Here is a 25,651-nt window from a genome sequence, read left to right on the forward strand (position 1 = left end):
GAAAATATCAGTTTTTCATAACTGCACCTCTTTGGGATCACTCTAAACAAATAGATTATTTACTGAATTGGTTCTTAACAGTGTATTCTATAGCCCTTTGTAACTTTTATTATTGAAATATAGTTGAAATACAATGTTGTATTAGTTTTAGTTATACAACATAGTAATTTAACACTTCTATACATTATGCATTGCTTACAACATTAAATGTAATTTACCACCTAGGTGCCACCATACAAAGTTATTACAACATTATTGACTCTACTTCCTGTGCTGTACTTTTAGTATTCATGACTTACTGATTTTATAACTGAAAGTTTGTACCTCTTAATCCCTTTCACCTATTTTGCCCATCCCTCCACCCCTATCCCCTCTGGCAACCACCAGTTTGTTCTTGTATTTACGAATCTGTTTCTATTGTTTATTTGTTCATTTATTTTTTAGATTCCACATCTAAGTGAAATCATATGATATTTGTCTTTCTCTGCCTTATTTCACTTAGCATGATACCCTCTAGGTCTGTCCATGTTGTCACAAATGGCAAGATCTCATTCTTTTTTTTATGGCTAATATTCCATTTTTTATATATACTACATCTTTTTTATTCATCTGTCACTGGATGCTTGAGTTGCTTCCATATTTTGACTATTATAAATAATGTTGCAATAGTGCTCAGGTGGTGGAGCATGTGACTCGACCTCAGGGTTGTGAGTTCGAGCCCCATGTTGAGTGTAAAGATTACTTAAAAAAAATGCTGCAATAAACATAGGAGTACTTGTTTTCAAATTCATGTTTTCATTTTCTTTATGTAAATACTCAGGAGTGGAATGACTGGATTGTATATACAATCCTGGAAGTTTTAGGGTTTTCACCCTATAGGCCAAAGGTTAAGCTACTAATCATGGTATTATAAAGAGTATAGTATAATGCACAGTCACTTATCACTCTACACATGATTACCTCTTTAAAAAAAAAAGATTTTATTTATTTATTCATGAAAGAGACAGAGAGAGGCAGTGATGGAGGCTCCCTGCAGGAAGCCTGATGGGGGACTCAATCCCTGAGGGGATCACCCCCTGAGCCTAAGGTAGACACTCAGCTCAACTGCTGAGCCACTCAGACATCCCTACACTTGACTACTTGACTACCTCTTAATGAAATACTTCAGGTCAATGTCGGAGTCTTATTTATGAATGAAGGAATGAATACCAGTCATATACATAATGTAAATTATCATCCAAACTTTCAAAACTTCATTTAGCTATTGCTGAACTAGTTTGACTCTGATTAATCTGGGGTAACAGGGTAAGAAGGTATGTCAGGGTTTCTGTCCTAAATTTGCTTGCATAGTCTAGTAGTCAATTTGGGAGTTGTACACATGGAAATAAGCATAATTTTAAAAACCATAGTAAAGTGGTGGCTGGATGGCTCAGTCGGTTAAGCGCCTGCCTTTGGCTCAGGTCAGGTCATGATCCCAGGGTCCTGGGATCAAGCCCTGCATTAGGGCTCCCTGCTCAGTGGGGAGCCTACTTTTCCCTCTCCCTTTGCCCTCCCCCTCCACTGTGTTCTGTCTCTCACTTTTTCCTCTCAAATAAATAATATATTTTTAAAGATAAAATAAAACTATAGTAGAAAGATGTGCTAATAAATGTTTATATGGAGTTCAGAGAGTGTTTTAAAGAATTGGGGAATAATAGGGACTATACAGGAGTAGATGGGTATGGTTATTAAAGCTTCCTAGAGAATTAGCATTTTAAAGGTATTTGATAGGGGAGATGCTATGGGAAAGAGCATTCCATCTGGAGGAGTTGCTTAGCAAAGACTTGAAAGTCTAGATCAGCAGTCTTTTTGTTGAGGCAACACTATAGCTACTTCCTCCTCCAAAGAGCCTATAATCCAGAGTGAGAAGAGAGACTGAAGGCCAGTCTCCTTAATCCAGTTCTCCCTCATACACAGGTGAATTTTGCAAAAGTGATGGGAAATTGTTATCACTATCATTGATATCATTGTTACAGTAGTACTATATATTATTTCCACTTGGACTTTATCTCACTATTTTCATGTTAATAGCACTAGATTCTTATAAAAGACTTTATACTTTTCAAAATATTGCACTCATGGTAGATTCTTAGACCAAGATTATGATGAGAAGTAAGAAATCCAAATGACTTCACTTGGAATTAAAAATCTAACCCAGCCTAAAATTAATCAACTTCTAGAAACAGGTAAGGTCTCAAGAAGGTTCCTTTTAGTTGTCAGTGGATAAAAACATGCTACTTTTTTCTTCCTCAAAACAAGTGAGACAACCTTCTGTGGCTCAGGCATAAGCATGTGTAGGCACACAGTGGTAAACAAACAGATATGATTCCTGACCCCATGGAGCTTACAGTCTAATGGAGAAGACAAGAAAATGATTAAGTGAACACCCAAATAAATATGCAATTACAAGTTGTGATAAGATCTATGAGGTTTAAAAAGAAAAAAAGTGCTACGAAAGAGAGTAACCAAGGAGACCTACTTTGGACTAGGTGGTAAGGGAACATCCTCAGAAGGAAAAGGCACATTGAATAAAAAAAGGTACCTTCCATAGGAAGAACTTTGTGGTGAAAAGAGGTGAGCGATTTTCAAAGAAGTAAAAGAAAGACCCATGGGTTTGAAGCCACAGATAAATGGAAAGTAAAACCAGATAGATTGTAGAGGTAGAGACCCGATAATTCAGTCTTAAAATGAAGGGAATTTCCCATTTGTTAAGATAATTTGTCCTAGGGGATCCCTGGGTGCTCAGTGGTTTGGCACCTGACTTCGGCCCAGGGTGTGATCCCGGAATCCCGGGATCAAGTCCCATTTCAGGCTCCTTGCATAGAGCCTGCTTCTCCCTCTGCCTGTGTCTCTGCCTCTCTGCCTCTCTGCCTCTCTCGCTCTCTCTCTCTCTCTGTCTGTGTCTCTCATGAATAAATGAATAAAATCTTAAAAAAAATTGTCCTAATAAAGATTGAAATGTATTATTTATTAACCATATAAGAATGAAACATGAGGGTGCCTGGGTGGCTCAGTGGTTGAGTGTCTGCCTTCGGCTCAGGGTATGATCCTGGAGTCCCGGGATTGGGTCCCACATCAGGCTCCTTGCATGGAGCCTGCCTCTCCTCCTTCTGCCTATGTCTCTGCCTCTCTGTGTCTCTCATGAATGAATAAATAAATAAAATCTTTTAAAAAAGAATGAAATTTGGTATCTCCTAATTGTAGCAAACTGCTCCTACAGTATTTGGGTCTCTGAGACATCATACTCAATTATAATATGAGCTGATTGACCTATGTTCTTCATGGAGAGACTCCTCACTTTAATAATAAAAAGGCAAGATAATTTAACACACTGAATATTACTAAGATTTTTCTGGAGAGCCCATTTTTAGATCTTAAAATTGAAATAGTATAGCAGCATATACCAAATATGCATATCTAAATAATCATACTTTAACTTTTCATCTTGCTTTCTCCTTACCTCTATACCATTAATATCCCTTAAATAAGAAATGAAAAGCCAAAATGAATGTGAAGGTGAATAAGTGGAACCAGCAAAAACTCGTAGGTCACTGAAGATACCTTAGCCACAGTTTGACATTATTTGAATGTCATGTATGTCTTTGTTACATGAGGATGGACATAACAGTAAATATAGGAAATAACTAACAGGGAAGAATTGAACATTATGAGATTATTTGATTTTCTTTTAATGGGTTAATGTGAGTTTTATTTCTCTGTATTGTAGTCTGTCAAAATGAATGGCTGTGAAGAATATTGTGAAGAAAAAGTAAAAATTGAAAGGTAAGAAAATAATCTTTTAAAGTATAATAATTCATTTCTTTTTAGAAGTGCTCAGATTTTCATTTAGATGTTGCTTTTGAAATTAATTTATCCTTTTCCAATAAAAAAAGTTTGACTAAATTATGGACCTGTGGTTGAATATTAATAATATTTTTAAACTACTATTACAGGGAGGGTCTAGTGACATGTAACAATGTGTTTTTTAAAACATTCCTCAAAAACAGAAGTATATCCTTGACCATGGGGAAAAAAATGAAAGAAAGGTCAAAAAGGGAATGTACCAGAAATGATGATTATTGTCTTCTAGTAGAATTAAAATAAAACCAAAGAAGATAAGAAACATTTTAAAACCCCACAATTGTTTCTTTTTGAAAACAGTTTCTAAATCAAAATAGGATTTTTCCAATATATTGTTTAATATTTTAAAAAGTTATATGTATTGTTGGCCAACAAAGTGATTGTACATGAATAAATTTTGCTCCATATTAGATGATAACAATCAAAGAGAACTACTTGCTTTTTCCTAGAAAAGCAAATTAACAGTGAATTTTTCACAAGTAAAATTAGAAAAAGGAGTACATATTATTGTAGAAATGTGTACAGTTTAAATTTTTAAAATTAGCAAATATCTGGGCCAGCTGCCAATAATTGTAAAGATACAGGCTCTGCTCTGTTAGGAAAGAGGAGGAAGGAGGAAGGGTAAATTAGTGTATGTAATTTATTTGGGTGTCAATTAGACACACTATTAACATATAAGTTTTATTTGCATGTTACTAACTCATATATACTTTTTAATTTTAAGATCTCTTAAATCATGAAGGGTCTTATCATCATAAATATTATTTCTTAATGTAAACAAAATAATAGTCTATCTTACAATTATGGGTGTCATAGATTCAAAGAATTGTAGTACATAACCTTCAATCTAGTAATTTTATTTCTAAGAATTGTTCCCACTACCATATATGTGCAAAGACAGTTCTACAAAAATTTAATTGCAATATCATTTATACTTCTAAAGAAAAACATAATATACAAAAAATAAATTAAGGTATACTCATACAAGCACCTATGAAATACTACAAGCAGTTAATCAAAAGAATGAGAAATAAGAGGAATGCCTGATGGAAAGATCTCCAAACTATACCCTTGTAGACAAAATAGAATTACTAGATGACAAAGGCAACCTTATAGATGTAGAGCTTGCAAATTAAATATTAATTATAGGGACACCTAGGTGGCTCAGCGGTTGAGCACCTGCCTTTGGTTCAGGGTGTGATCCCGGGGTGCTGGGATCAAGTGCTGCATCGGCTCCTTGTGGGGAGCCTGCTTCTCCCTCTGCCTGTGTCTCTGCCTCTCTCTCTGTGTCTCTCATGAATAAATAAATAAAATCTTTAAAAAAAATGTTAATTATAACCCACAATTGGCTGAAGAAGAGGAAAGGATCCACCATAAAAGCAGCATAATTACTGCCCTGTTATTGACAGTTGAGGAGCATTGTACGTGTCTTGCTTTAATGGTATCTATTCATGGCATCAGAGGTATTCTGCTTTGTTTCCCCTGAATATCATAAAATGTAAAAATGTATTCAGCCTTTTATATTATCCTTTTCATCTCATCTCTAAACATTTCTTCTGCCTAGATTCTCTTCCCTAGCCATCTACCTTACCAGGGAGATGGCATCTACTGTGCACCCATAGAATAATGAGAATTTGTACTGTGCTTTAGTACATTAAGTGAGTACCCTGATACAGAAGTGTCCTTCTAGCCCCCAATTGTAGCAAAATATGGATATTCATCAATAGAGACTTCTATAAATAAATTAAGGTACATCCATACAGTACAACAGTAGGTAACTGTTAAAAAGAGAGTCTCCTGAGTGGCTCAGTCATTTAAGCATCCAGCTCTTGATCTCAGCTCAGGTCTTAATCTTAGGATCATGAGGTCAAGCCCCACACTGGGCTCCACACTGGGCATGGAGCCTACTTTAAGAGAGAGAGAGAGAGAGAGAACTATACAAACACAATTGTAATGGGTTATCCATTTTGAAGGGCAGAAACAAACCACCACTTTCTCTATTCCCAAGAGGACTCTTTCATTCTAAGGTCCAAAGACAGGATCTGTTTGAGGATACATTTTTTTAAACTATATTAAACAATTCTGCACTTCAGTTTAATTTCCACCTACCAATGAATTTTAGGAATTCTGGACTTGGGTTTTTTTAATAAGATGATCTATTTTTATATTTCATGATAATTGTAGAGGAAACAAGGGGTTCAAGAACATAATATTTAAATTTATTTTGGGGACAAAACAAGAAAATATTACCAATGTGTTTTGTTATCATAGCTTGATTCAAAAGTCACAAGAAAGGAAGCCTGAAGATGACGATGAGATAACATGGGGAAGTGATGAATTGCCAATAGAAACAACAAACCATGAAGATTCCAGTGAAGGCAAGAATTTTATGAGCAATTTTTTTGTGAAAAATATGGATAAAAAATAAGCATTTGAAAATGAGTTTTCTGGGTATAGGGATGTGTTATTTAACTGTAAATGTACATTATTTGGCCCTATATGTAAAATAAAATCACATAGACAAATACCAACATTCAATTATATAGCTAGGTATTTGCACAGGTATAAGCTGAAATTTTCAGTGGCTTGAGGGAAAACCCACAAATAAATGTGTTAAATACTTAGAAACACAAAGTCAGGCGCCTGGGTGGCTCAGTGGTTGAGCTCTGCCTTCAGCTCAGGTAGTGATCCCGGGGTCCTGGGATAAGTCCCCACATCGGGCCCCTGCAGGGAGCCTGCTTCTCCCTCTACCTATATCTCTGCCTCTCTCTGTGTGCATCTCATGAATAAATACATAAAATCTTTAAAAAAAAAAAGAAAAAAGAAACACAAACTCACAATTTTGCCATTCTGAATGAGAGTCGAGGAACACATTTTATTTATAATAAAATAGGCAGAATAGCTCAAAACTAGGAAATTACTACTCCAGCATCTCAGCCTCATTTTTTAAAAGCAAGAGTCCATTGCTCTGACCTATTACTGCCTCTTTATTTTATAACTGAGCCAGTGGAGAAATGAAGCTCTATCCAGTGTTTCATGTTACACTAATGCAATGAAGGAATGAACGACATGGTTTTGTCATCTGAAGTCTTAGTTGTTAAAGGAAATTAAAGAAGTTGAATTAACACTTTTTCAATTTAGGTAGATTGTTGGTGTCACTGATGGTGCTCTTGTCAAATCCTGTAGCCCATGCTCATCTCCAGCCTTTGAGCTCCTGTTGCCTTTACACTCAGTTCTGTAAAAGTTTACAGTTCTTTTTTATGACTGAACTCTGTATTTAGAGCTAGCCTTCACCCTACCGGATGTCTGGCTTCTTGAAGTATCTTGTACAGCTTTGTATACCCACAGAGCCTAGCATTATTGTTGCCTACATGGTAGCTGCATCATCAAAATACTTTAATCAACTAATTTACAAGTGTAGCTTTGTAGCTACCGTATCAAGAGCCCTCTCCTTTTTTCCAGGATAATCAGTTGCCTTCTGATATAAGCAGTTTCCATAGAGCGGGTACTAAATTAGATACTTATCTTTTCTAAGACACTGATGTCACTCGTTTGATAAGCTCCTGAAGACCCCACAGTTTCATTTGTATTGAGAAAACTATCAAATGCCAGACTGCCTCCTGGCACTGAGTACCAAGGAGGGGTAGAGAGAGGAGACACCAGTGTTACTAGTGAAACGAAATGTCCCATTGTAAGGAATTTCTGAAGCATCTCCCTTCATCTTTTCCCTATGTGCTTGGAAGCTAATTTAAGTTTTGCAAAGCAATAACAAGACTACATACGTTTTCATCAAGAAAAATCATGTCATTTGAGTCAAGAAAAGCAAAAAGAATAAATAAAAATTAAACTCTTCTAGAAACCGTAAGTACATGAGAGCCAAGAGCCTTAAGAATTTCTAAATACAGGACGCCTACGTGGCTCAGTGGTTGAACTGCCTTTGGCTCAGGAAGTGATCCTGGGGTCCTGGGATCAAGTCCCACATCAGGCTCCCCACAGGGAGCCTGCTTCTCCCTCTGCCTATGTATCTGCCTCTCTCTCTGTGTCTCTCATGAATAGATTAATAAAATCTTAAAAATAAAAAAAAGAATTCTGAACAGTGAAGTGTTTTCTTAAAAGTTGGGTACAAGGGCCTTGCTATGGCCAGATTTTATGTTAACTGTAGGTATCTGCCTACCTGTTCTCCTACCTTATTAATTCCTAAGACTCTTGCTCTCATAAAAATAGATGAGGTGAGAATAGGCTCAAATCAGTTCCCTTATTGGCTAAATTAGTTTTAGGGGAAATTTTTTTTTAAAGATTAACTGCTGTTGGGGCGCCTGGATGGCTCAGTCAGTTTAGGTGTCTGCCTTCAGTTTGGGTCATGATCTCAGGATCCTGGGATCGAGCCACACATCCCTTGTTGGGCTCCCTGCTCAGTTAGGGAATCTGCTTCTCCCTTGCCTGCTACCCCTCCCCAACCCTTGTGCTTTCTTTCTAAATAAATAAATAAAATCTTTTTTTTTAAAAAATCAACTTCTGTCTTCTTGTTAGATCATCCCTTTCTGACAGATGAGCAACTTGCTGCACTCCCCATTGTCAAAGTGCTTCCCTCTGGTAAATACACTGGTAGCAAGTTGAAATCAGTCATTCGAACATTGCGAGGTTTATTAGATCAAGGAATTCCTTCAAAGGAGCTGGAGGTAAGTGGCTACTACCAAAGATTCTTTTCCAAAACTTTATGCAAAAGTGGGAGAAATTTTGATAATGCCCATTACTTTATACCTTTACTTCTAACTAACAGCACTCTTAATAACTATCAATTTAAAAAGATCTCTTTAGGGACGCCCGGGTGGCTCAGCAGGTTGAGTATCTGTCTTTGGCCCAGGGCTGATCCTGGAGTCCCAGGATCGAGTTCCGCGTCAGGCTTCCTGCATGGAGCCTGCGTCTCCCTCTGCCTGTGTCTCTGCCTCTCTCTCTGTGTCTCTCATGAATAAATAAATCTTTAAAAAAATAAATAAATAAAGAGCTCTTTTTAGCCACTTTGGAGCTTGATAAATCTCCCCAATGATTACCTTCCCTGCCTCATAGTAGAGATAGAGAGCTTTTTTTTTCTTTAAGTCAAGTGTCAATTCCAACCATTAAACTTCATAATTAATACACTGTAGATATGGTTCATTAGCAACAGTTTTTAATTTAATACAGTTCTAGAAATATGCCCCTCCGTGCAACTCAGCAGTGGTCCAGAGCTTTTGCTCATGTGGTCTTATTGGCAACATCCATATTTACCACTAGGCAAAAAAGGAATGGAGCACCACTGGTTTTCGGGTTTACCTTGTTTATCTTCCTCAAACCATATACTTACTTTACCCACCTCCTAAACTTTTCATAGCCACTGAAGCAAAAGGAGCTAACTTCTCTTGAGAGCTTCTGGAATATGCTAGATGCTTTGTATATATGTATGTATGTATGTATGTATTAGATGCTTTGTATTTAATACTCAATAATGTAAATAGATATGGAAACAAGCTCCCAATAGTTGACATATATTCTCCCTCTCCATTTTGCAGAAATAATATCTTCTTTAAGGCTTACGTTTAAATGTCACCATTCCAAGGACCTGCCATCACAACCCTTTATAAAGTAGATCTTTATTATTCTCTAAAATAACAGCTTGTTAATTGCTCCAAAGCATGTATCACAGTATTTATTTCTTTACTGCTTCTTTCTCCCGATAAGCTGTAAGCTCAAGGAGAACCAGAATCATACCTTCTTTCTCACCACTGTATTCCCAGCACTTATTACAGTGTCCTGTATCTAGTAGGTATTTTTAATATATATTTGGATGGATGGAGGGATAAAAGGATGGATTACTGAGTGAATGAAAAGTGAGAGTTGACTTTAAAACCTAGGACTGTCTCACCACAACTCTACTATGGATTATTCCATGACCCCACAGACAATATTGTCAAGAAATTCTGCTGCAGCTCATTACTTTAAGACAAAGTTGCTTTTATAAGTTGTTGTGGGGTTTTTTTCCTAAAATACAATTATAGACCTCTTTAAACTGAACTTTAAAATAAAGTTACGAAGTGCAGCCTCACAAAGTTGACTACCACATGCTAAAGATATTTGCAGCAACATATTTCAACAACTGGTATTTCAAAGTAGTATTGGGATTTTAGACTAGCTTATCTTTACAGGATAAGCTATTTCTTAACACTCAAATCTGCCTTGATCAGTAGCCAATTTTATACCCTGCATATTTAAAGCATTGGCAATTATGGCTGAATTACTGCTTATCAAATTTAATTTTATTTCTATTTTTCCTTGCAGAATCTTCAAGATTTAAAACCTTTGGATCAATGTCTAATTGGACAAACTAAGGAAAACAGAAGAAAGAACCGATATAAAAATATACTTCCCTGTAAGTTTAATTTGGTTTCAAATCAAATGTATGTCTAATATAGTTTGAACTGATTTAAAATTTTTATGCTAGTTTATCTCTCACACAAGTGTACATATATACACAGAAGCACATATTCAGAGGCTTACATCAATAACAAATACATTTAGATATACAACATGAATTCCTGTTTAAATTATCTATGTATTCTGAAAATTAATCAGAAGAATCTTAGGAGCACCTGGGTGGCTCAATGGTTGAGCCAACTATAATGTTTGATTGTCTCAGACACTAGAAGAGCAAAAAAGCAATTCTTCTTACCCACATTTTACCATTTTACCAATCAACATGTGATTTTTTAATTATAAATGGATATAGCCAAAATATTAATGTCTAGCAACTTCTTTGCTTATTTTTAGCAACTTCTTAGTAATCATAAGCCATATTTATATATATATTAGCACATTGAATTACACTGTGCATGATACAACGATCCTATCTTTATCAAGAAGTCCTAAAATCAAAGAACTGTAACAGAATCAATAGTGATAAATCATGCAATAAATAATACAACAGAATTTTTTCAACCAAGTTGGAAGACAAAAAATTTATTTTGGAAAACTTTCTGTGAAAAGTGTATCTTAGCATTTTAAAAATGAAAGTAATGGGATGCCTGGGTGGCTCAGTGGTTGAGCGTCTGCCTTTGGCTCAGGGCATGATCCCTGGATTGAGTTCCACGTCAGGCTCCCTGCGTGGAGCCTGCTTCTCCCTCTGCCTGTGTCTCTGCCTCTCTCTCTGTTTTTCTCATGAATAAATAAATAAAATCATTAATTAATTAATTAAAATAAAATAAAAATGAAAGTAATAATGATTGAGCATAAAGTAAGTGGGAGTTATTTCAGCCTCTACCACCACCACCAAAAAAAGGGCCAGACTAGTCTCTCAAATTCAAATGGGATAAGCCGTAAATCCAAAACTACTTGAGTGGATTTGTTTCCATGGACTAAGAGACAGAAGTCAAGTGATAGAAGAGCAACTGATGCAGGATTTTGAAGCCTATTACTGAAGTCAATTTGATAATCATAGAAATTACCCATTAAATTTATAAATGCTCTAAGTAGAAATTGCTTCTGATATGTAAGTACGTACAAATTAATTATTTTGGATAAAATGGCTTACATATAGTTTTCACTGGTTTAAAAATTTATATTTTGACTATGAAATTACATCGGATAAAGATAGAAGCCTATATGCCTAGAGAATAAAGTGAGCTGCCTTTTTATTTATTGTGTTTATTATTTTGGCTGCTGATTTAAAAGAATATAATTTAATTAGATGAACAAGAAATAATTATGCAAATTTGTAGTAAGTACTTAGATAGTTTCATTATAATACTAATTTTTATTTTATGAAATAATCTTTTGGCATTGTCATTCATTAAATTGAGCATTATTATCATCATAAAATAAGGTTGGATAAGAAGTAGCAAAGTTATGTTTGTTTCTCTTGGAACTTACTAAGAAGTTCTGAATGTATCGATTGATATATTTTTTTATTTATTAATTTTAATTTTCAACTAAATCTATATAAATAACCTCAAATTGTCAGAAACTTGCTGAGTTGACATCTTAAATATACTTGTAACAAGAGTAAAATGAGTAAATATAAAACAATTCTACTGTAATTTGAAATATACCTTTATTAAAATGTGTCTGTTATTTCATTTATGGTTCTGAGGAATTTCTCCTAATCTTTGACCCCTGTTTATAAGGCTCCTTAAACAAAATGCATGATATACATGGCTCTGTTTTATGGTGGGAAATTCACAGATGATGCTACAAGAGTGCCTCTTGGAGATGAGGGTGGCTATATCAACGCCAGCTTCATTAAGATACCAGTGGGAAAAGAAGAGTTCGTTTACATTGCCTGCCAAGGACCTCTCCCTACAACTGTTGGAGATTTCTGGCAGATGATTTGGGAACAAAAATCTACAGTGATCGCCATGATGACCCAAGAAGTAGAAGGAGAAAAAATCAAATGCCAGCGCTATTGGCCTAACATCCTAGGCCAAACAACAATGGTCAATGACAGGCTTCGGCTGGCTCTCGTGAGAATGCAGCAGCTGAAGGGCTTTGTAGTAAGGGCAATGGCCCTAGAAGAGATTCAGGTAAGTGAGTTAAATCTTTCCATCTCCTGGTTAGAATGTCGGCCTGGACACTTTCCATGATAGCGTCAATGTATTTCTGAGTGAGAGCCACCTTCCTATTTCACTGGAACTAATGTCACCCACTATTTTTGACCTAATAGAAACTAAACTGTGACCTTCTTCAGACTCTGCCAGTTTCCTCCAGTATGTACTGTATTAGGATGAAAATGAGAATACAGGCTTTAAAGTGACCACCCATTATCCTTTGCTCACTGATAGAACAGAATGGCTCAGAAGCTATGTGCTATCATCTCTAAAAAGAGTGAATAAAACTGTTTTTTAGGGACACCTGGGTGGCTCAGTGGTTGAGCATCTGCCTTCAGCTCAGGGAGTGATCCTGGGGTCCTAGGATCGAGTCCTGCATCAGGCTCTCTGCATGGAGCCTGCTTCTCCCTCTGCCTATGTCTCTGCCTCTCTCCCTGTGTCTCTCATGAATAAATAAATGAAATATCTTTGAAAAAGAAATAACCTGTTTTTGAAAAATCTCCAGGTAGCAAATATTCCCCTATAAACACAACATATTTAGCAATACATGGGCAATTGTAGCATAAATATTTGTCATTGGGTAATTCCTTCTGCAGCCACATAACCACTGAATCAATTTAGCATGGATTAGATAAGTGGATACACCTTAAGTAAAACTGCTACTTTTACTCTCCTCCATGCCCCCTCAATTTCACCCTCCTCCCCACCCCCACCCCAACTCCAGTAATACAAGCTTAACGCCTTAAAACAACATAGGGGTTAGGGACACTGACTTCCATGCAGTCCAAAATCCATGTAGAACTTTTGACTCAAAATTTAACTGATAGCCTGCTATTGACTGGAAGCCTTACCAATAACATAGTCAATTAACACATATTTTGTTTACTATATGTATTATATACACTGATTCTTACAACAAAGTAAGCTACTGAAAGGAAAATGTTAAGAAAATCATAAGGAAAATATTTCCTGTATTGTACAAAAAAAAAAAAATCCTTGTATAAGTGGACCTATACAATTCAAACTCTTGTTGTTCGAGGGTCCACTGTAATTGGTTTCCCTTTGGGGTTTGACTTGAGTCCATTGGTCACATGTAAATATAGCCTAATGATTTCCTTCATAGTCTTTTTTTTTAAGATTTTATTTATTTATTCATGAGGGACACACACATAGAGAGTGGCAGAGACACAGGCAGAGGAAGAAGCAGGCTCCATGTAGGGAGCCCAACGTGGGACTCGATCCCGGGTCTCCAGGATCACGCCCTGGGCCGAGGGCAGGCAGTTAAACTGCTGAGCCACCCAGGGATCCCTCCTTCATAGTTTTTGATGTGATTTTATAAAGAATTGAAGATTATACTTTCTTGTTCATTTATACCAGCCTACCGATTACTTATGCTAACACAATTGTTCAGTATTCCTTAAGTGATATGTTTAATTAACACATGGCTTGTAGAGCTCGGGCCCTGTTATGAAATCTAGAGATTCAGCAGTTAGCAACACAGACAGAAAGAAATCCCTGACCTCATGGAGTTAACTTGCTAATGAGGAAATATTAGTGTTGATGTTGCTGTGGAAAAAATCCTCAAGGAGTTGATTGAGCCACAGGGATGGGGCAGTGGAGAGGTGGGGGGAGAATTTCAGTCAGAAAGAGCAAGTGCAAAGACCCTGACCTGAACTGTGCCTAGTGTTTTTAAAGAACCACAGGCAGGGCAGCCTGGGTGGCTCAGTGGTTTAGCAACGCCTTCTGCCTGGAGCATGATCCTGGAGACCTGAATTGAGTCCCGTGTCAGGCTCCCTGCATGGAGCCTGCTTCTCCCTCGGTGTCTCTCTCTCTCTCTGTCTCTCTTCTCTCTCTCTCTCTCTCTCTCTAGATAAATAAATAAATAAATAATCTTAAAAAAAAAAAAAAAAAAGAACCACAGAGTGTTCCCTGTAGGTAGAGCAAAGTGGTCACAAGGAGCAGGTTAGGTCTGAGAAGTAGCTGGGTCAGATTATGTAGGGCTTGTAAGCCATTGCAATGACTTTGGCTTTTATCCAGAGTGAATATGAAGTACAGCAATTTAGAAAAGGTTGTTATTCATATTAAAATGTAATTTGCTTTTAGGGTTTCAAAAAGTAGTTTTCACCAGTATTTAAAATGTGGATTTAGCAACCTCCTTGATAAAGACCCTCCATGTGTTGTTTGATGTACTGTTTTTGTCTCTAGCGCCTTTCTTTTGATTTGATCAGTTGGGCAAGTCAAAGTTTGAAGGACAGTGTATTAATAAGAACTAAAACATATATGTGAACAATATAATATTTATCTATTTCTTTTGATGTACAATTTCAGACAGGAGAGATGCGACATATTTCTCATCTGAATTTCACTGCCTGGCCAGACCATGATACACCTTCTCAGCCAGATGACTTGCTTACTTTTATCTCTTACATGAGACACATTCATAGATCCGGCCCAATCATCACACACTGCAGTGCTGGCATTGGACGTTCAGGGACCCTGATATGCATAGATGTGGTCTTAGGATTAATCAGTCAAGATCTTGAAGTGAGTACAAGATACAGACTGAACCAGCATTCAGCCAGAAATAACAGTGGAATCTAATTTTTAATAGCGTGTTATGATCTTGGAATTTTCTTATTTAGCAGGGGTTTGGGGCAGGGGAGGGAATTAAGTATTTTTTTAAGTAATCTCTATACGCAAGATGGGGCTCGAACTCACAACTCTAAAATGAAGAGTCACATCCTCCACCAACGGGGCAGCCAGGCACCTCTATTTAGTAGCTTTTATGAATGCCTTCATTTGGGGACGCCTAGGTGGCTCAGTGGTTGGGTGCCTGCCTTAGACCCAGGACATGATCCTGGATTCCTGGGATCGAGTCCCACATCCAGCTCCCTGCTTGGAGCCTGCATCTCTCTCTGCCTCTCTCTCTATGTCTCTCATGAATAAATAAATAAAATCTTTTTAAAAAATTAATGCCTTCATTCTCTTGCTATATCAAATTGTATTTTAGTAATGTTCAAAACTGCCCAGACCATAATCAAAAAGAAATAATACTTCAATTTCATATTTGTTTTACCAGTTTTAAACATGTGCTCAAAAGTCCCTTATACAGGGACACCTGGGTGCCCAGCGGTTGAGCGTCTTGCCTTCGGCTCAGGGTGTGATCCTGGAGTTCTGGAATCTGGTCCACTTCAGGCTCTCTTCAGGAAGCCTGCTTCTTTTTTCTCTCTCTGCCAAAAAGTCCCTTTTACAGTATTGCATTTTACTCTTTACAGTATAGGCTTGTATAAGATAAAGTCAGTGTCACTATCACACTTAAGGATAGAAATATTGAAGCAGTGGGGTGCCTGGCTAGCTTAGTCAGTAGAGCATGCAACTCTTGATCTTGGGTCTTGAGTTCAAGCCTCACATTGGGTGTAGAGCTTACTTAAAAAATAAGGCGCCTGGGTGGTTCATTCAGTAAAGTGTGTCTGCCTTTGGCTTAAGTCATTATTTTGGGGTCCTGGGATCAGGCCCCACATCAGTCTTACTCAGCGGGGAGCCTGCTTGTCCCTCTGCCCCTTCACCCCTCCCCCAACTAGTGCTATCTCTCTCTCAAGTGAATAAATAAAAATCTTTATTAAAAAAAAATATATATATATATAAGCACAGAAGATAGTATATTTAAGGAATTACTAAGTGGGATGCCTGGGTAGGTTGGTGGTTGAGCATCTATCTCCGGCCCAGGGCATGATCCTGGGGTCCCGGGATCGAGTCCCACGTTGGGCTCCCACAGGGAGGCTGCTTCTCCCTCTGCCTGTGTCTCTGCCTCTCTCTCTCAGTCTCTCTCATGAATAAATAAATAAAATGTTTTTAAAAATATTACTAAGTAAACACAATTGATGAGTTTAATTTTACTTAAAATCTAAATTAGTATAAGCCTCACTTAAAACGTTAGAAATCTTACTGTACGTAAGCAATTAAAATCATTGTCTCTTAAAGAATTTCAGTTAAAAGCAGTTCTAGTTTGCTCTTCACACACTATCGTATCTACCATAATAATTTAAGTGGAACAAAACAAAACAGTTTATTTCTCCCTTGTTTCAAATTGTTAATATCAGTGAAAATAAAAAAAGATCAAGAATGTCATTCTGAAAAGCAAACTGTAGGAAAAGTAGTTTGCCTTGTTTCTTTTAAATGGTGATATTAGAAAGTAGTCAGATTCCAAAGGGAAGAGAATTTCTGTTGGGGATTTTTTGTTTGGTTGTTGTTACAGGATTTTCAAATAGAATCACCTCCCCTAATTCTTAAAAATATCATAAATAAAATTATCAAGTGATGGCAGAGTCAGTCCACTGACTTCTTTTGTACAGAACAGTTTCCCAAGACTGCTAGAAGGAGAAGGAGAACGAGGTATGGAATCTTTGGGGTTTAAATTCGGTAACCCTTTTTGTCTAACATACAAACCTTGTTTCCTTTGGCAGTTTGACATCTCTGACTTAGTGCGCTGCATGAGACTACAAAGGCATGGAATGGTTCAGACAGAGGTGAGTCTTGGGGTCTCCTAATGAGGATTTTCATGAAGATTCTGATGTTTTCAAACTCTGATTAAAACATTTCTCTTTTTAAAGGGTCCCCACTTTATTACATAAAACCAAAGGTTTGTGGTGATAAGGGACCTTTTTTTAAGCATGAGGACTAATTCAGAAAAAGAATGAAAATATTTTAAAGCTATCTCACTTAAATTTTGCCTTTAATTTAAATACAGGAAATGAAGAAATGCCGTATCTGCACTGAACGCTATACAGAGAACGGGGCAGCATGGGCGGGGGGGGGGGGGGAGCATTGGGGTGGTAGAAAATAGTGTATAATTAGAGGTGTTCTTTATTTCCAACTTTAAAAGGATATAGAAGGTACCATTCTTGCCACAGAAATTCCCTGAGAGGGAATGGATTCAGCAGCATTGACAGCAAGTCCAGAAGGCAGACAGGCTGGCGGTGCTTAGCTTGGAGGGGGCACTCCTGGGGATGAGTGAATGGGTGGCTCTGTCTCCTGTTTTGAGTTTTCATTTCTCTAAATCAAACCATGGGTTACTATCACCCACTGACCTACAGGAACTGCTCGTGTAGAGTCTCGGCCTGTTCTGAGAGCTCCCTCCCCTTATTGTTTATATTGTGAGGAGGGACATGGAAGCTATTTTTACAAATCTATAAATTCACATTTCTCTACCTTTTGAAGAATATAGAAGTTTACTATCTTTAAAATTAAAATTTGCCCACTTTCCCTTCATATATTTTTGATTCAAGTTAAATCTAAATATTAAGCTGATTTACACTTTTTTTTTTTTTTAAGATTTTACTTATTTATTCATGAGAGACACAGAGCGAGAGGCAGAGACACAGGCAGAGGGAGAAGCAGGCTCCATGCAGGGAGCCTGACGTGGGACTTGATTCCAGGTCCCCAGGATCACGCCCTGGGCTGAAGGCAGTGCTAAACTGCTGAGCCACCCGGGCTGCCCCTGATTTACAGATTTTTTAGGTAAAGAAAGCATACCGATCTGTATATTTCCTGGGTTCCTTAGACCTAGGAAATTCACTCATTTAACAGATAATTTATTTATCTGCCTACTATGGACCAGGCACTCTTGTGAGTACTTGGAGAACATCAGTGAATGGAACGAAGATCCCTGCTAGAATAACAAAGATCTTCTCATGGGGTGGTGATGAGGAAGGCAGATATTAAGCCGGTTAACCAAGTAAGTTATATAGGATCTTTGAAAGTAATAAGTGCTTTAGAGGAAGAAGAAAAAAAAAATAGAGCTAGGCAAAGAGGAGGAGTCTTGGCTGACTGGGGGAGGTATTTTAAGTCAGGTAGCAACACTGAGAAAGTTAACACTAAAGCAAAGATTTGGAGGAAGTGCAGTGAGGGCATGAGGCTATTTGAGAGTAAGAGCATCTCAGGCAGAAAGAAGCACCTGTGTGGAGATCCGAGGCAGGAGCAGGCCTTGTGTGTTTTAGAATGGCCATGGCCGGTGTGGCTGAGGTGAGAAGGGGAGGTGACGGGACCAAGGCCTGGGCTTTCCTCTGAGTGAAATGGAGGCATTGTAGGATTATCAGCGTGGACTGACATGATTTGATTCACATTTTCAAGGTGCTCTGTGTTTACTGTGCAAAAATAAGACCTGATTTGGGGAGGAAGATGCAGGGTTAGAAGCAGGGAGGTCAGTTTGGTGGCAGGCAGTGGGCCCAGACCAGAATAGTGTGGATATAGGGAAAAGAGGACGTTGAGTGAAGTAGGTTTGCTAATGGATTGTTTGTAGCGTGAGAGAAAGTCATGGATGATCATGTGCAAATGTGGACAAATTAAAATACAGATGAGCAGAAAGGAAATAAAAGGATGACTCGTATTCCTACTCTTCAGAATTGTTCATGTTTTAGGCAACATTCTTACAGTCTTTAGGCCAAGCACATGCACACAGGCATGAATGCTCACATACAGGCAACTATTTTAAATGAGATTCAACTGTAGTTGTTTTATTTCTTTCCATTTAGTGTATTGTGAATTTTTTCTATTTACCTTCAGACTCATTAATTCCTTGCAGAGTGTAATAAAAAAACTCAGATCCTGGTACCACCAACTAACAGAGTAATTTCACCAAAAAAAAAAAAAGTTAATTTTCCAAAAACTTTGATTTCCATATTCTTTGGTTCCAGATATTAAAGAACATTATTTTGTGTAGCTTCTTGGGTATTAATTTCTTGACATTTCAAAACATCAAGATGAGTCCAATAAATCTAGAGGAAATTTTGTAGGAAGTTTATTTTTCCATTATAAGAGCAAATCATAAATATTACCAAAGCACAAAAAAGTGTCAGGACTCTGGGATATTTCCACCTACCCACCCACTCACTCCCACGGCTGCTTTTCCCCTCCTCATTTTCTCAATCTGTCTGTTTCTTATAATTTTTATGACACTATACAATTCTATATCTTGCTTCTTATATTAAACATTATAACAAAATTTTTCCATATTTTCAAAATTACTCCAACACAATGTATGTGTGTGTGTGTGTTTCACATTATACATCTAGAGTCATCCTACTTTCTCTCTCTCTCTCTCTCTCTCTCTCTCTCTTTTTTGGCCATAGGATCAATATATTTTCTGCTATCAAGTCATCCTTTATGTACTGACACGTCTTCAAACTGAAGAAGAGCAAAAAGAACAGCCACAGCTTTTGAAGTAACGTGAAAAGAACAGCCTCTGGATGCTTCTTCATCTCTCTCCAAACCTCCAACAGGTGTTCCTGTTCTCTGCTTAAAATAAAGATCACAGGCAGCAAGTTCACACAGTATCATTATCCTTATTCTCCTCTACCTTAGAGGGGCATTCTTCACAACAATAAGTCATGCCGAACTGCTGTATTTTTACAGCTACTTTAACCTGTGAGAATTTAAAAGTTTTTAACACTAACTGAACAGTGCACATGTTAGGGATGATCAAGGAAGCATTTGATTATAGTTGATGTTACAAGGACACACCAAGTCTATTTTTAATGCACCAATCTTGTTTATAGCAAAATTTTTTTCCAGTATTTTAATAGAATTATTTTATAGGGGATACTTGAAACCAGTATTTAAGCTTTAAATGACAGTAATACTGGCATAGAAAAAAGTAGCAGATGTTTACTATATGGAATTTCCTGTAATATATTTATATACTTTTTCATGAAAATGGAGTTATCAGATACATTTGTAACTTCATTATGTTTGTTATACATCATCTCACTTTGTAAATAAAAATGCATCTTAAAAAATATGAGCAAGCCAAAGTGTGTGCAAACATTTTCCGTGTTTTCTTTTTTTTTTTTTCTTCTTTTTTTAGTAAGCTCTACCCACAGTGTGAAGGGGCTTGAACTCAGCACCCTGAGATCAAGAACTGAGCTGAGATCAAGAGTCAGACACTTAACGGACTGAGCCATCCAGGTGCCCCTTCAGTGTATTTCCTTCCTTTTTTTTCTAAATTTAAATTCAATTAGTTAACATAAAGTTTATTATTAGTTACAGGGATAGAGTTTATTGATTCATCAATGGCATATGTTCATTACATCACGTGCCCTCCTGAATGCCCATCCCCCAGTTATCCCATTCCCCCACCCACCTCCCCTCTGTGTTATTTCTCAACAACACCCAGGCCCCAGGGGAAGCAAGAACTCCTGGACCCCAACTTCCTGTCTCCCCACTTGGTCCCAGTCATGCCAGTCAGAGGGACCAAGAGTGTGGTTAGAAACCCTGGTAGAAAAAAAAAAAAAAAGAAACCCTGGTAGATCTTCATCAGGGTCTGACATGAGGGTCATGTACTGACCAACAGGAGCTAGAACATTCATTCCATCTCCCCTCTGCCTCCCTGAGAATGGTGCCAGCTTACTGTACCTGATGCATAAATCAGGATACTTTCAAGTTCCAATTGTGGTAAAACTCAGAATATCTAAGCTGACAAGGGGTAATCAAAAGAAAACAGTATCACATTTCCTGGGAGGTTATATTTGGTTCTGCCTGAAGGGAAAGAGATCTGCCTCGGAGAGCCTGCTTCTCATTCGCAACCCGGACCACGTTTCCCTCAGTCCTAGTTCGCGAGCAGCAGTCTTCCCCTCGGCCGTGAGTGATGCCAGTGCAACCCCGGAGACCGCTTGATTCGTGCTCGTGGGACTAACCAGTTGGAACTAGTAAGTTTGAATTTCTGATCTTACCCAAGTGCAATGATTTGCTGGAACCCAATCCTCAGTATCAGAGGTTGTTTGAGGGCACGATGTATCAGTAAGTGCACCGAGCCCCACAGCCATACATTTGACTGCCCACCCGATCTGAAGTAGCTCCAGATCTGGCAAGAGAAGCATCACCACCACTGTTCCTACTTCAATCAGATCAGTTTTTTATAGATTGCATTGTAGCTGAAGATTTCACTTGAAAAGAAAGAAAAGGTTTCTATTGCTTTAAAAGATATTTGGAAACCTCTGCTCTGAGCGCGTTGGAATCCGGAGTCCTTGTTTTCCTGTCACAAGCACAGGAAACCAGGCCAGCAGGGCGCTGGGAGCCAGTACAGCTGGAGGTGATTAGCTATCATCTGCAGTCAACAGAGATGGGAGAGGGGAAAACTGAAGGATCCTTTTTCTGGAAAGAATGTAGCTAGGAAATGGAAACTGTGGCAAGAAAATGTGGTTTCAGTTTACAACCCCTGAATGGAAACTTCATTATAGCAAACATGTTACCGCCCTCATCTGGGACCTGGCTCCACTACCATGGAATGGGATGAGACATTTGCTAGGACTACTCTGGTCATAAAGCACTTGGCGTTCGCATGGCAAGGCCACAGAGCCAGAGTGGCACATGGAGGCACTCAAATAGCAAATGAATGGATAAATATAATGTGGCTCTTAACACATTAGATAGCCAAGTACTATAAAATATACACCAGAGCATGTAATGGCTCAAACCTAATAGGAGCTTATTTCTCATGTATCTAACAGTTCTAAGTAGGGGAACAGCTCGGCAAGATGGCTCTCTCTCCAGTTTTCAGGAACCCAGGCTGATGGAGTTTCTATAATCAACACACAACTTCCAAGGTCATCCTGGGAATTGTCTCCATTCCCCTAGCCAGAAAGGGGAAGGAGCATAGAGGACCACCCATGGGGGATTTTCTGAGGTGGGCAGGCCTAAAAGCAAAGGACATCGTTGCCACTCCCTCCATCAGCAAGAACTGGCCATAAGGTGCCCCCGAGTGCAAAGAAGCTGGGAAACAAGGTGGCCAGAACAGCTCTTTCCCCATGACAACTGTGCTACAGAAACCGAAGTGTGTTGTAACAACAACAACAACAACAAAAAAAAAAAAGTTTCTTAAGTATAGTCCTAAGTATTGCAAATCTAGAAACAGCATTTGTCCCCAAATCAAAACTTTTGGTAAATGCCATTAATAAAAATATTTCTAGGGACGCCCGGTTGAGCATCTGCCTTCAGCTCAGGGCATGATCCCAGGATCCAGGATCGAGTCCCATATTAGGCTCCTTGCAGGAAGCCTGCTTCTCCTTCTGCCTGTGTCTCTACCTTTCTCTCTCTGTGTGTGTCTCTCATGAATAAATAAATAAAATCTTTTTAAAAAAATAAGAATATTTCTGAATTATCATGTTTAAAGGAGAAAAATAGTTGAGAAAAAAAATCAAGTGTTCACATCTGTGGTTTCAGATAGCATGCTAGATCTCTTTTATATAAGTAGATTTTGGGGATCCCTGGGTGGCTCAGCGGTTTAGCACCTGCCTTCGGTCCAGGGCCTGGTCCTGGAGACCCAGGATCGAGTCCCACGTCGGGCTCCCTGCATGGAGCCTGCTTCTCCCTCTGCCTGTGTCTCTGCCTCTCTCTCTCTCTCTCATGAATAAATAAATAAAATCTTTTTTAAAAAATAAATAAAATAACTAGAATTTAAGTGGATATATCCAAGAAATTAAAAGAACAGCTCACCAAAGTTATCCTCTGGTGATAGACACCTTGGCAGTGAAAGAACGTGATCCCATTTTATGTAATTCAGAAATATTCAAGGGACTTTGTTATGGTGGAGATAAATGTAACAAATTATACATTAACCTGCATAATATTTTTTTAAGATTTTATTTATTTATTCATGAGAGGCACAGAGAGAGAGCGAGGCAGAGACAGGCAGAGAGAGAAGCAGGCTCCACACAGGGAGCCAGACGTGGGACTCGATCCCGGGTCTCCAGGATCACGCCCTGAGCCAAAGGCAGATGCTCAACCCTGAGCCACCCAGGTGTCCTAACCTGCATAATGTTTTAAAGCCAAAGCAAATGTAATATAATAATTTGGAATTGCATTTGACAAGTTGCCAAAAACTAACCAAATGGCCATCTACAAATTGGACATTTCTTTCGCTAAGAAAGCAGGTTCAAAAGTATGCAGTTGCTGGAGTTGAGTCTATAGTTCAAGATTGTCAGCAGATACAGAATTATCCTGGCCTTGCCTTCACTGAAAATGGCTGCCTCAGCTCCAGCTACTAAATCCACATTCCAGGAAGGAAATAGGATTGACAAGGAGAAAGGATCAATCAGTGCCTAGGGCAAGAAAATGAAATTTTCCAGAAATCACTCAGCAGATTTCTATCTTATTAGCAAGAACTGTGTCACATAGGCATCTCTACTTTCAGGAAAGCTATTTTCAGCTAGTCACACTGCTGTCCTGAACAAAATCTTGGAAACAGTAGATACAGGGTAGCAGCAAGCAGGCAAGCAGCGTGTGTCTTTTCAGCTCTGCCATTCCTTAGTAGCAAACACTGTCAATCTTTTAAGATCTTCCTGACCCCAGAAACATCTGAATTTTTAACTGTTGAGAATTCACAGACAGGAAGTGTTTATAAGTGGTCTTCAGCTTCATGAAGACGACTACCTATTTTCATCCATTTTCTCCATTCACCCCAAACTGTATTCTAGAGGTCACGCTAAGCAAACTCGGGACACTCACTAATAAGCTATTTTACCAACTTTTTAGGTTTGCTCTGTCCTGTGGAATGAGTAGTCATTCACGTGGGGTCCCGTGCGGTGGGCAAAGTACAAAGGCAGGTCAGAAGGCTGCTTAGAGGCTAAACTATGACTTATTAAACTGGGTCAGGCCAGGGTGTAGTCTAGGATGAACTGTGGCACTTGCCCAGTGCTGCCCACAGAGCAAAGCTTGAATTCAACTCCAAGTCCACCTAACTTCCACCCAGAGCTCCCAAGGTGCCCTGGCTCTTTACGTGGGATACAGCAAGGAGCCCGTGTTCTTCCCACTGTGCTATGTGGCCTCAGCTCTCTGGCAGCTCTTTTCCAGACATGGAGCTGAAGTCCTTCTTAACATTATTTCTCCGGCCCTACTTCTGGGCTTCATATACGCACCAACTTTCAGAACCCAGATTATGTAAATTAGTTAAAATGCAATTTTTATTCATTTGGAGTTTTTTGCCCCCCCTCATTACATTCCTCATGCTAATGTGTAGCCTCCAGGACAACGTGACTGCTTCAACTTCTCAGTGACACATTTACAAACCACTTCTGAAGATGGCAGTTTTCTGACCAGACTACTTTCAAACCCTTACACGTTGATTTGTGTTGTGACTGTCTTAAAGGATGGCTTTTGGTGGTCTTGTCCCCAGACCTGTCCTGACTGTGGTAGATACTAACCACATACTCCGTGTTTTCAGAATTGGAGCATTGGATTTCACCAGTTTGAGTTAGGTGCCTATTTAGAAAAACAATTTAGAAATTCATTTTTTTATGGATTCTTTAAAATTCATATTAATGCTCATTTTATTTATTTTTTTTAAAGATTTTTTTATTTATTTGTTCATAGAGATGCAGGGAGAGAAAGAGAGAAAAACAGAGACACAAGCAGGCTCCATGCAGAAAGCCAGATGTGGGACTCGATCCAGGGTCTCCAGATCACGCCCTGGGCTGCAGGCGGCACTAAACCGCTGCGCCACCAGGGCCGCCCATAATACTCATTTTAGAATGGGGAATTTCTGTTAATGCCCAACTCCACTGACTGCTCAATGCAGGGATCTATTCCCACTAGACTACGAACCATGCCAGCAGGAACTCTTCCTGCCTTGTTACTGCTACATGTCCCAGGTGCCTGCACACAGCACACCAGCTTCTTGACACACACACATTTATCAGGTAGACAAATGGGAATCCTCAAGAAATAAAGCAGCAGTTGAGAACTAACATGTCACAGCCTGCATAGTTCTTTTCCATATAAATATACTTATGATACCTAATGGGTCTGTTTCTGTATCACCACAGAGCTGTTCTTAATTGTCATGAAAATGCCCCAATACTCACTATACTAATCCACAGGTTCTTGGAAATATTGAAAATTGTAAAACACTAAATCTTAGACAATACTCCTTCTCACGTATTTCAAAACTTACAAATCAGAAAAACAGAGCAAAAGGAAACTAAATACAGTCCCAGCAAAAACATTAGATAAGAAGTTGTGTGAGAAAGGTGGCATTTCAAATCAGGAAAGATGAATGATTCAATATATGATGTTGGAACAATTAATTAACCATAAAAAAATTATATTCTTAACACACTATACAAAAACGTAAATTCAAAATGGAATAAACATTTACATATTTAGTCCATAAAAGTCATAGAAAAATA

At 38.4% G+C, this 25,651-nt stretch overlaps 1 protein-coding gene across 13 annotated transcripts in view; it reads left to right on the forward strand.

Annotated features, from left to right (window-relative positions):
- The window catches only part of PTPN13 (protein tyrosine phosphatase non-receptor type 13), a 203,224-nt gene extending 182,956 nt beyond the window's left edge, over window positions 1-20,268 (forward strand). For 12 of the 13 annotated variants that reach the window (XM_035709561.2, XM_035709560.2, XM_035709562.2 and 9 more), the window contains 8 exons: window positions 3,767-3,822; window positions 6,172-6,278; window positions 8,431-8,579; window positions 10,213-10,303; window positions 12,112-12,449; window positions 14,802-15,017; window positions 16,937-16,999; window positions 19,601-20,268. In XM_035709561.2, the coding sequence (XP_035565454.1) occupies window positions 3,767-3,822; window positions 6,172-6,278; window positions 8,431-8,579; window positions 10,213-10,303; window positions 12,112-12,449; window positions 14,802-15,017; window positions 16,937-16,999; window positions 19,601-19,696 (1,116 nt within the window). In that variant the 3' untranslated portion in view covers window positions 19,697-20,268. The remainder of the gene's footprint in view (window positions 1-3,766; window positions 3,823-6,171; window positions 6,279-8,430; window positions 8,580-10,212; window positions 10,304-12,111; window positions 12,450-14,801; window positions 15,018-16,936; window positions 17,000-19,600) is intronic. The other variant, XM_035709563.2, reaches the window with a different exon arrangement.
- The last annotated feature ends 5,383 nt before the right edge of the window (window positions 20,269-25,651 follow it).

This window comes from Canis lupus, chromosome 32 (genome assembly GCF_003254725.2).
Source record: "Canis lupus dingo isolate Sandy chromosome 32, ASM325472v2, whole genome shotgun sequence".
Taxonomy (NCBI): Eukaryota; Metazoa; Chordata; class Mammalia; order Carnivora; family Canidae; genus Canis; species Canis lupus.